General features: G+C 40.1%; 1 protein-coding gene across 8 annotated transcripts in view; it reads left to right on the top strand.

Annotated features, from left to right (window-relative positions):
• LOC133465283 (rab GTPase-activating protein 1) overlaps positions 1 to 12,453 on the top strand; it is a 104,674-nt gene that overhangs the window by 85,953 nt on the left and 6,268 nt on the right. For 7 of the 8 annotated variants that reach the window (XM_061747918.1, XM_061747916.1, XM_061747917.1 and 4 more), the window contains 6 exons: positions 1,195 to 1,236; positions 1,438 to 1,566; positions 2,740 to 2,832; positions 3,546 to 3,656; positions 5,597 to 5,701; positions 6,163 to 6,246. In XM_061747918.1, coding sequence (XP_061603902.1) covers positions 1,195 to 1,236; positions 1,438 to 1,566; positions 2,740 to 2,832; positions 3,546 to 3,656; positions 5,597 to 5,701; positions 6,163 to 6,246 — 564 coding nt within the window. The remainder of the gene's footprint in view (positions 1 to 1,194; positions 1,237 to 1,437; positions 1,567 to 2,739; positions 2,833 to 3,545; positions 3,657 to 5,596; positions 5,702 to 6,162; positions 6,247 to 12,453) is intronic. The other variant, XM_061747919.1, reaches the window with a different exon arrangement.

The following is a 12,453-nucleotide window of genomic DNA, read 5'->3' as shown; positions in this document are numbered from 1 at the left end:
TTTTTCTATTGTCCCAAAGCTCGGGAAAGTGGGACATGGCATTTATTATGACTCTCCATTTTCCCCATGACTATTAGAGTACAAGTCCGCTAAAATAGCACTCAGAAATCACCGCTCTGTTGGAAGTGCTTTCTGAAGTCACCCCGAGGCTGCTTCAGCCTTCGGCAACCGCCCTCTGCGCTTGCCACGACACTGCATTCCGTGATCCCGGCCCCTCAGCACATATTCAATGAATTAGATTTGTCAAGTGCAATGTGAAAAAGCCCTTTAAACTTGGATTTATTGGTCATTACTAGAGAGCAGGTGCAGGGATGACATGCTAAAGAGGCGATTATGTTTCGCTGGTCACTTGTTGGCAGAGTTCAATAAACAGAATCTGTGCCATTTTCATGCGCTCCAAGAGAGAATTAGTTTGTGAGTTTGTGTGAAAGAAGGTTGACTTTAGATGCCACACTAACATTGTATGACCAATGAAAGAAGGTTCATCACCCCCAAATATTCGTTGATAGCACTGCTAGAGGAACGTAGATGAAAACAATGTTGTAGACCGTGTACATTCCTTGAAAACTGGTTTTACGACATATTTTGAATATGTCCCACTGGATCTGGATATTTGTATTTTAAAAAAAAATATTTTATCCAGTTTATTCTTCTAGACATAATGTGTTTTGTAAATAAATGGAGAATAGATCCAAGAGAATTGTCAATAATTTCATGTAATTTTAAGGAAAAATACTATATCCGGATACAGACTTCTCTATATAAGGATAAAAATTTTGTGCATATTGCACAGCACTATCCAGAACCATCTTAGGTATTATCATATAATGATGTATATATAATGAAATAAATATTATACATCATTTGTATTTATCTCTCACCCAATGAGAATTGATAAGGAATCTGATCAATAAAGCAGTATTGATAATGGAATCGGGATTGCCAAATTCTTATCAATTCCCATCCTAGTCAGTAGGGCACACACATACAAGTACATATTAATTAATTGAAACAATTCTTTTAGTTTGTATTTTGTGGTACAGGGCTTAAATTTACTTCATAATGACCTTAGAACAGTCTAAGAAAAACTCTTACATTTGATTTGGTGACGCCTCCAGGAACCTTGATTGTGTTATTTGAATATTTCATCATACAGTGTTACTGCGTCGTTAAACAAATTATCCTCATCCTCAGGGCATCAGTGTGATCTTCAATGTGGCTCTGGCACTTCTCAAGGTAACATTTGTAGTATATTCATATTGGACCTCGATATTTATACCCATATTTTAGACCATACATTTTATTTGTTATACAGTCTATTTGTATTACACCTGCTTATTGACTCAAACAAACGGGTGTTAATAATAGTAGTAGTTGTTGGCTCTGGTAATGGAAGGAAATGGAAATTCTCACACGTTTCTTCTTATTTCTCCTCAGACTTCAAAAGATGATCTGATCCAAACAGACTTTGAGGGTGCCCTCAAATTCTTTCGTGTTCCAGTTCCCAAAAGGTATCGCTCGGAGGAAAACGCCAAGAAACTGATGGAGCTGGCTTGTAGCATGAAGGTGAGTTTCATAGCCTGTGCCTCGGATAAGCGTAGTATGTGACCTTTTACCCAGACAATATCAAAGGATGGCAAAAAAGACACGCAGGTCAGCAGAAGATAAACTATTCATTTTTCCCCCAGTGTCAAAACAAAAGGAGACCATCACCTATCTGCAAAAACAACCAGCATTGCAAATCTAATAGTGGTGCCTTGAGATACGAGTTAAATTCATTTTGTGACTTTTCTCTTATCTCAAAACACTCACATCTTAAAACATACAGTATTTCCCCATTAAAATTAATTGAAATGCAATTAATACCTTCCAGTCCCCCAAAATTACCACATTTTTTATAAAAGTTTTTAAAAAAAGACAAGTAGCAGTATATTGTAAAATACGGTCATAAAACAAGATAGAAGCGAATGTAAAGATATTAACTGGTTTTATGAAGTTTAGTCAAGTCTGGCACACAAGCACACACACTGAAGTTTCATTTGTATGCCTGTATCTTTAAATGCACTGTGTGTGTGTGTCTCTCTCCTATCTATCTCTCTCTCTCACTCTCTCTCTCAACCCCCCTTCCTCCCGCTCCTGCTACTCAGCTCAATATCATAGTAGTATCATAATGACGTAAATACAGATTATTAAATGACAATGAAAACATCTCTATAATAACAAACATAATGCATGCATGTTTTTTCCACTGATGGTAGATGAGTGTTGTTAGGATTCCCACTTGTGTTCTATCCAGGACACAAGTGGGAATGTATCACATTTGTGCAAAAATCAGGTCCATTTGTTCTAGCAGGCAGTGTTCAATGGTTGCCATTGTTGTTGTTTTGTTCCTTGTTCTGGAAAGTAAAAACGGCTTCCGCAATTGGCCATAGAATGCAGAGGAAACTCCACCCTGTGTGTCCTAGCAAATAAAAGCTGTAGCGACACCCTTGACTTGGAGGAGAACTGTAGCACTTTTTCAAAACAGCGCACGTGTGTTGCGCTTGAGTATATAGAGTATAACAAAGCCTTTATTCCGATCTGACGATATCGATTCCATGCGTTTGTCTTAAAGCTGCCATGCCGCATCGGAATTATCATGTGAACCATGCAGCGTACATTCAGGCTTAAATAAAATTGTGTTTGTTGTGTCGTGATACTAAACTAAATGGCAAAAAAAATTCTGCTGGTATACTTCAGATCAGCCAGAAGAAGCTGAAGAAGTTTGAGAAGGAGTACCACACTATTCGGGAACAGCAGGAGCAGCAGGAGGCTCCCATCGAGAGATACGAGGTTGGTATGCACCCAAAGCAAACAAATTTATATCGAAGTTTTATGATTAACTTTCTGCTTTTTATATATTAACATGGAGCTGTTCTAGTTCACATTTTTTATCTATGTAACAGGGTTCCTCACAAACAATAAAAGCCAAATCATAATAGTTTATCTTCTCGAATTAAAATCAGCACAAATATATATAGTCAAAAGGTAAGTGGAATGATGTAGTTGCACTCTGCACAGGATCATTAAAGTGTATGCTTTTAAAATACAGTGCACACAATTTGAATGTAAAACTCATGTTTGGGTGATGAATTCATGTAAAGTCATAATACTCGTCATCTCCGGCTGCTGGCTGATACTAAAAAAACGCCACCATTTTTGATGGAGGTGGTACTAAAAGTGAGCAGGAATACATAATTACAGCCCATACATTATGTATATTTATTATATCAGCTGGAGTCAACTTGAAAAATGTACTGTACTTTTTCGACCATAAATTCTTTTGGAACAGCAGTAAACCCACTGTACTATGCTGCTTGACTTTTTAATATGTTAACCATACACATGCAGGTTATGTTGTGTTAAACATTGAATCTTGCTAGCTTTCCCATTCTCTTTTGCTCATTTGCAGCTTTCACTTCCCGTCTCCTGCCAGCATTGAGCCACTCCCCTGAGCTTCCTTCTTTATTTGTCCTTGTTTTAATTGTCTCTACGCTGATTTGCAGAGGGAGAACCGTCGTTTGCAGGAAGCCAACATGCGCTTGGAGCAGGAGAACGATGACCTGGCACACGAGCTGGTCAGCAGCAAGATTGCACTGCGTAAAGACCTTGACAACGTAAGTCGGAAAAGGCTGACATTTTGGTTTTGTGTGATGTGGTAAAACCTGTGTGAAACCTCATACTTGCCATACTCCTCTATTGAGATCTCATACCCACAAACGTTGCACATTTGTTTATTTGTCCTTGAGAATTTAAGTCCAGTTATATGATCAAATAAAAACAAACACCTCACTGTGTATGTCTCACTCCACATAATTATAAATGCTTTTTAATTACTGAACCAAAATAATTATTTTATTTTATTTGTATTTTTTTCAAGTACGCCACTCACATGATTCTATTACATTCTCTTATGTTGTTTAGTTAGCTTTTTTATATATATTTTTTATTTTTACTACATTTTCAAGTATTGCACCAGAATAATCATAATCAGAATCATCTTGATTTGCCAAGTATGTCCAAAAAACACACAAGGAATTTGTCTCCGGTAATTGGAGCCGCTCTAGTACGACAACAGACAGTCAATTGACAGAGAACACTTTTGGGACATAAAGACATTGACAAAAAACTGTCACTGAGCAATAAAGGGTTGCTAGTTACCTGGTAAAAAAATTTTTTGGACAATTGTGCAAAAAGATGCAGAGTCCTCTAGCACTTAGAGCAGTTCGAATGACTAATATTGCAATAGTCCGGTGCAATGACCATTGTGCAAAGGGCGCCGAGACTTCAAGCGAGTGCAGATACTCCTCATTCAGTGTGCAAATGGACCAGATGCTACTCTGGCATGAGTGGCCAGTATTGGTCAACAACAGATATGCAAATAGTGCAGCGTGGCGAGACTACTACAGTGAGTGCACGAGTAATATATAATTGGCCCGACAGAAATGTGACAACAAACTTAAGACAAAAAAATTGCCAGTATGTTGCAATGGAATTGTAGGTTAGGTGTTTAAGAAGTTGATTGCAAGAGGGAAGAAGCTGTTGGAATGTCTGCTAGTTCTAGTTTGCATTGATCGGTAGCGCCTACCTGAGGGAAGGAGCTGGTGACCGGGATGTGGAGAGTCCGAGAGGATTTTGCACGCTCTTGTCTTAGTTCTGGCAGCGTGCAAGTCCTCAAGGGTCGGTAGGGGGGTACCGACAATCCTTTCAGCAGTTTTGATTGTCCGTTGCAGTCGGAGTTTGTCCTTTTTTGTAGCAGCACCAAACCAGACTGTGATGGAAGAACACAGGACTGATTCGATGACCGCTGTGTAGAACTGTCTCAGCAGCTCCGGTGGCAGGCCGTGCTTTCTCAGATGCAGGATGCAGTTATGTGAAAAAATTAAATACATGTTTGTACAGCTTTGATTAACAAGCTGCTAGTTGTGTTACTACCTGCTCTGCATATGCTCACATCGTGGGCCAATGGAATAATCTGATCAGAATAATTGTATCAAAGGGGAAAATATTACAGAACATTGCCTTTTTAGTTGTAACAATGCAATTATTTTGCATACTACTCTATACTCTACAGCCATAAGGCTCTGCAAAGATTTGCCTGTTTTAAGTGCGGACTTTGCGGAAACATCACGTGAAAGCTAAAAGCTAAGCAGAGCTGCTGTGTTGGAAGCACATATTAGATTAGCATTGGGTAACAGCATTATCAATGTTAGCTTCTGATAAGCAGCACATACTTGATTGTTTTGTAAAATCCTCGTGTTGTGGCAATGTTTTTGTTTTATTTAATATTGTTCTTATTTTGCTGACATCTTCAGGGTAGACACCCAAATCAGTCTGTTCTACTCTTATCTTTTTATTCTTTATTATATTGTTAGAGTGTGATGTATATTTGAGTTAACTTGTTATTTTGGGTTTAATCTTTCCCACGTTTGCTAGTTGTCACACTGCCACCAATCATGTAGGCCTGGCAGCCATGAAGATTGTCAACTAGACTTGTGTCACCTGTGACATCATCATCATGCCGTGGTTACCACTGAATCGCATTTGTGTGTGTCAGGCTGAGGAGAAGGCTGACGCCCTGAACAAGGAGCTGCTGCTGACCAAACAGAAACTAGTGGACTCAGAAGATGAGAAGAGACGACTGCAGGAAGAGTCGGCGCAGGTCAGGGTGCACCACAGTTATAGTTTCAAGGCACACAGTCGGGTGACAGATGATAAAATGAACATGTCAAAAATAATCACAGATTCCTCTGTGTTGTTGTGGCCACACAACCTCTGCTGCAGTCAAACCTTCAGTGTCAAAAGACATCCGCTTGTCACTGACATTGTGTTCCCTCAATTCGGTTGAAGAGCAGGACAGCGCTGCCATCTTGTGTTCCCTTGTGTCTTCTCCGCTCTCCTATCCTGTAATGTCCTGTGTCTTTCTGTGTGTGCGGCTGCAGAAGAGAGAGATTAATGTGCTTGCACAGAGGACGTGACTTTGCCCTCAGCGTCAAGCCTGCCAATAGTTTTCTGTCTCCTTTACATTTCATGGCAGTAACATAGAAATGCAGCCTGTGGGGGCCAGGACACTCACATCTGTCCTTAGTCCCTGACCTCGAAGATCATGTCGTGTGTCCACAGCTGAAGGAGATGTGCAGGCGAGAGCTTGACAAGTCGGAATCCGAGATTAAGAAGAACGGCTCCATTATCGGGGAATACAAGCAGGTATGGCCACATTTAAATGGAAATACTTGAATGCTATCACAGAGCTTCCCCACCCCATTATAATTATTATTGTAATCCCGCAAGGGGCGATTCAACAACACTATATCTTTATATATCTATATTGTGTTGCACACCACGCACTTAGAACCAAATCACAAGGTATGCAAGGAGATGAAAAGAGGGAAAGGGGAGCGCAAAACAGCGCTGCACCTCTTGAACTGAGGGGGCGGGTATGGGGCCTTGCTCAAGGACACTGTGACAGTAGCCAGGAAGTGGACTACCATCTCTCCACAGCAGGACTTGAACCATGACCCTCTGGTTTCAAAGTTCCAAAGTCCTTAGTCGAGTTACTGCTGTGGGTGTGAATGGTTGTTTGGCTGTGTACCCTGCGATTAGCTCGCTATCAGTCCGAGGGTGTCAGCTGGGATTGGCTCAAACACTATAGAAAATGGATGCATAGTCGGCGGTCTCATGTAATTATACATTTGATAAAATGTACAAGGTCACTGTACAAAAACCAGTAATGCTAAGGATCTTTTACGGTATGTTAAAATAAATAAAATTAACAGTGGGGGGAAAAAAACAGTTTTAAATAGCTAAAAAAAAAATTGCTACAGAAACACTAAACAGTATCCATTGCAGGTATAACACATTTAATCGATCCCAATTTTGGATGTTAGCTCCTCCAAAGACCTTCATTTAAAGGTCTTAAGTGACACACAGTTCTCCGAGCAGCCGTAGGGTGTTAAATATTACAAGTTGCCAGGTCATTTGAGGGAATCAATAATGCTTTAATCATTCCTGCACCCAACTTGGGGCTAGGTCGTACCATCCATGATGCTAGCTGAGTTCTTTGCCAACGTGACATAATCATTACAAGAATGCTGCATTTATTTGACCGCCACTCTGTGGTCTGTGGCTTTGATGTGATTAGAAACTGCGCTGTAAATGAGTTGAGGCGTATGAGTGTGGTGGTCATTAATCAGTACACTGAACACAGCATGCCTGTGCTGAGCCACGATGTGAGCATATGCAGAGCAGGTACTGACACAACTAGTAGCTTGTTAATCAAAGCTGTACAAACATGTATTTAATTTTTTCACATAACTGCATCCTGACTGGGCACAGTCATGTCTTCTCAGAGACTGGTTGGCACTGTGACTTTGCCAACTCAATCACAAAGTCACTTTGCTCCAGCCAAGAAACATTCCTAACACTTCAAGATGTTGGCTTGACACTTTTCCTACAAGCATTCATTCATCAATCTTCTCCGTGACCCCTGATAAGAATTTGCTGATCCTGTATTTGCAACTTCTTTGAACCTGAACAAAACACGCATCATCAATTTGACTTTGAAGCAAACATTGAAAAAAAGAGTTTCTACTCTTTGAATTCTATTCATCCATCCATTTTTCATAGTGCTTGACCTCATTAGTCTTTTCTCTCGAATGAACCTAAGGCCGAGCCACGTTAGACTGCGAAATGATGACAGTTGGTGACTCATCGCCACACACCAAGCGATTGAGCCCTGTCTTTGCTTGTGAATGACTGAGCAATTCAGGGAAGCTCCTTTTATACCCAATCATGGCACCCACCTGCTCCCAATTAGCCTCTTCACCTGTGGGATGTTCCAAACAGGTGTTTGATGAGCATTCCTCAACTTTCTGAGTCTTTTTTGCCACCTGTCCCAGCTTTTTTGGAACGTGTTGCAGCCATAAAATTCAAAGTTCATGATTATTTGCTAAAAACAATGAAGTTTATCAGTTTGAACATTAAATATCTTATCTTAGTAGTGTATTCAATTAAATATAGGTTGACATGATTGGCAAATCATTGTATTCTGTTTTTATTTGTTTAACACAACGTCCCAACTCCAATGGAATTGGGGTTGTACATTGCGCACCATTTGTAACCTTGAAATCTCCTATGTCGGGAGTGTAAACCAAGGACTTTACAGGGGCAGTGGATCTTTAGTTTACGCCCATTTCATTTGGGATGATCTTATTTTTTCGTTGAACAATGTTTAGGGTACATTTGCAGTATAATAAACGATTGGAGTATCCCTGGTTGTGATTATCTATAATCATGCACGGATCTAATTTTGTGTTTTCCTGTGTGTTGGTTGATTGTTTTTAAAACTAAAATGTTCCTGAATGAACCATCTAATGTTTGGGTGTGCGTTTGAGCATTTCCCCAGTTTATCATCCCGTATTCAACATATCTGTTAACATCTAAGCTGCAGTCAAAGCAGCACTTAATGTGGAGCATTAATGTTTTTATATAATGTCTTTTGTTCCACAAATTATTCGTTTGGTGTGTGCGTGCGCATGCCAAAATATCTACATCAAGACGCTGTGTCCTTCAGCTGAACCCATGACTGTGAGCAGGTTCTGACTCCTAATGGTGTTTCATCCTTTTTGGATGTCATCCTGTTGCTTGATGTTGAAATGCCATTCAAATCATGGATCCTTTTCCCTCTTATAGCCATTGCAGAGGTGTTATGCAACGCTTCTGTCACTCCCTGTGTGAGCGCAGACAGAAATAGCAAGAGGACATATTTAGAGCCAAACCTCAGCTTTACCTCAGTATTAAAAAGCAGTATGGCACAATTTTAACTTAAAATAACTGCATCTTAAACTTAAAGTAGGAAAGTGGGTACAGACATACCCATAATCTGGCCAAATTCCCCCCCTTCCGATCCAAGTCAGCAAAGGCCAGACGATCGGATGTCTCTCAATGTTTAGCCTGTGCGATTATCCTGTGGTGTGTGTTAAGAATAGTTTTCTCTCCCCTATCTGCTCAGAAGATCATTCTTTTAACTATGGTTGTACGGTGTGCCTTTTTAAATAAATTGAAGTATTATTATTATTATGAATAATAATCTGTCTCACAAGTAATTCATCACAGTACAAATGGACAATATAAGAACAGTTTGCAACCACCACATAGTTAGTACTAAGTAACATAGCCTCGCTGATTCAAATTTGTTTTTCCCCATCGTCATGTATGGGTTCTCTCACATTTTAAAAATGGTTTGTTAAAAATCAGTGCATCTTTCTATCTTAAGATCACCTACTGTAAGCCGTTTTTAACTGCAAGAATACCCCTAGTATTTGTTACCTCAGGAGTTACAGCTGATTTTTAACCCAGTGACAAATACTATGCCTTGCTATGTTTTTTGTGTATTGTGGATAACTGAAATCAGACTTCATTCCAAGTGGAAATGTCTCTTTCTCACATCAAGCTCTTTTTGCGCTGGTGAAAATGAAGGCGATAGATAGAAAGAGGGAGTGAAATGGAGAGAACTGAGGGAGGAAAAGGGGGCAGGCTCAAAGCTGTCTCTTCTGTTTTCAAATCCTGACACATTGATAACTCTAACTTAACTTTTTATTTTTATTTATTTATTTTTTAATTAGAAATTAGGGGGGACTCGACCAATGGCCAGTGAAGCCCATTGAGGCTTTTGTGATTAAGGGCTACAAAAATAAACTTGACTTGAAAAAAGCCAAATAACACCCCATACCATTGAGCACACAACAAATATATAACCACACTACCGGAACAATAAATTGCATTACCCAGCCACAATATTAGGCACACAAGTTGGTTACCCCATGGAGTTACAGCAGAGTCAATATTAGAGTACTTTTAAGATTTTGTCTATATCAAGGGAAGAGCTTATGTATTGATTAACAATTGTTGGTTGGTTGCCCTTTTAGTTTGTTAGTTGTATTATGCAAAGACGACAGAACCTACTTCCACATGATATTGCTGTCGGGTGGTACTTTTTGTTGCAAATAAAGGATGCGGAGCAAGGAATCTGTTATGTTTCCGCCATTTGAGTCATGGTATGAATGGAATTGTCCACTTTCCAATCAAAGTGGCACTACATCCATGCATAACATCATCTTCCAGGAAGCAGGAAGATTTTGTTTTTTAACTTTTGTTCGAAGTTTAACTTTGTTGGAGTTCTGCATCCCACTTAACCTTATTCTACCTAGTGAGGCACCAATATTTCGGCCAAAAGTGCATTTTCGTTTTCAGGCTGAAAGTCTTTCGTCACTGAAATAAAATGGCAGAAACAGGATGTTGTCATGACGCAAGCAAAAACTCCGTCCAGCACGCGGTCGTGTACACTATATTGTATCTTAAATTTAAAAAAATAAATAAATAAACAGCGCTTCCATATTGAACAGCTGCTTTCCACTGTTCAGGTACTATGGCGAATACTTGTTGCAAGCTATTTTGTGCCACCCCAGCTACCTACGAGCTACAACTAATGCAGCTAAATATGATGCCGAGCTGCGGAGGTGAATGTTCGCTTCGCATCCGGTGTCAACGCAGCACAATTCATTAATCATCGCCTCCATGGCGGTGAATAAGCTACACTTCTGACAAGTATCGTTACCACAAAGGGAGGATGAGGAGTAATTAACATGAGAAAGACTGGGACGGCATCCTAATTGCTAAGCTATCGCAACATGAAGTTACAAACACCAAAATAAGTGCTCAGGTGATACAGTACACTTGTCGTATAGGTGTGGCTGGAACTGTGTTATAGCAGACAGTAACCAACTTTGAAGAGCAAAGTAGCAGGAATATTAATGTGTCTGAAGAGAAAATACTGTAATACACGATAATGCTAGATAGCTACACAGGGACTGGACCCCGAAACCGGAAGTGAATTAGTATGTCACCGCTAGTCCGCTACGTCACTTGAGAAAATGCTTATCCTCACTAAGGTCGCAGGCGTGCTGGAGTCTATCACAGCTGACTCTGGGCGAGAGGCAGGGTACACCCTGAACTGGTCGCCAGCCAACATAAACAAACCACCATTCGCACTCACATTCACACCTACGGGCAATGTAGTGTCTTCAATAAACCTACCATGCATGTTTTTGGGATGTGGGAGAAAACCCACAGAGGCACAGGGAGAACAAGCAAACTCCACAAAGGTAAAGTTGAAGTAAAAAGTAGTCCTCAGTGAAAAAACAGCTTAAGAGTAACTGGTGAGCAACTTCTGATTTAAAAAAAAATAAATAAATAAATAAATAAATAAAATAAAAATAACATGAACGTGAAATAAAATAATTAATAATACAGTATATGGGAGTCCACACACACCTGCCACCTTTTTCATTTTTAAGTGCTCAGAAACCAAACAACACATGCATTGGGCCCTACAGAATCATTATTTGCCAAATTACCATAAAGTAGGGCTAATGTTGCCAGATGCACTGCCAAAACAACAATAGAAAGAGCTGCAATTTAATGCAAGGTAGTGAGGATAAGCGGTACAGAAAATGGATGGATGATGGATGTTTTCTCAAGTTAGAAGTGGGCTGAAATATCCACGTTTGGGCAGACGCAAGACTACATCTTCGTAATCGTCATCTGCATCATAAAGCTGTTGTTTTTCGGAGTCTGTAAACAGTCTGCTGTTTTTTCCCCAAAATGAATCATTTTGATTGGCCCGCAAAGGCTTTGTGTGCAGTCATGTGAGAGCCTTGTGCCATCCCAGCTCTTGATTCACATAAAGGCCTGTGCGTGGCTTTTCATTCCCTAGTAGCTCAGGTAGCATTTGTACATTTCTAAAAATAAATGTTTTGAATCAGGAAAATGGAAGCGGGTAGCTGGAAAAAAAGCCTGTAGTTATGTGGGAGGTCGATGGCAAGTGTGCACTGTGCAGGCAGCTGAAAGGAAAGAAACGACAACAGGAAGAGATAAAAGACTTGTAGGAGGAAAATGATGGCTATCTGTCGTGTGGAGGATAAGGGCAGATGCAGGCAAGGAGGACAAGAAGGCTCCGTCGGCAGAGAGGCTGGAAGACCTCGTGTTAATATTCGGATTACACGTGTTACATTGAGCTGTCTTCACACTGTTGTTTATGTGTGAAACAGCATAAGATTCAGGCGCAGGATGCAAAGGAAGGTTGTTTTTATGCAAGACTTTGCTCTAAACTGCCTTGATTCTCAATCCTACTTTCTATCTTGATTTGATGTTGCTGCGTTTGGACAGTCGTGACTCGTAAAGTCGTGCGCCTTTGAGTTGGCAGCCTATTACAAGAGCGCTGCTAATTTTTCACTCGTATTTTTTTCACCTATTTTTGTCATCTAATGCTTATTGTATCGTGTATCGTGTGGCCCTGTTGTAGACTGTTTTCAGCGTTTTTGGCTGGAACATTAATTTCTAGAGAATATCGGCGCT

Source organism: Phyllopteryx taeniolatus, chromosome 15 (assembly GCF_024500385.1).
Source record: "Phyllopteryx taeniolatus isolate TA_2022b chromosome 15, UOR_Ptae_1.2, whole genome shotgun sequence".
NCBI lineage: Eukaryota > Metazoa > Chordata > Actinopteri > Syngnathiformes > Syngnathidae > Phyllopteryx > Phyllopteryx taeniolatus.
This window is presented reverse-complemented; position numbering and strand designations above follow the sequence as displayed.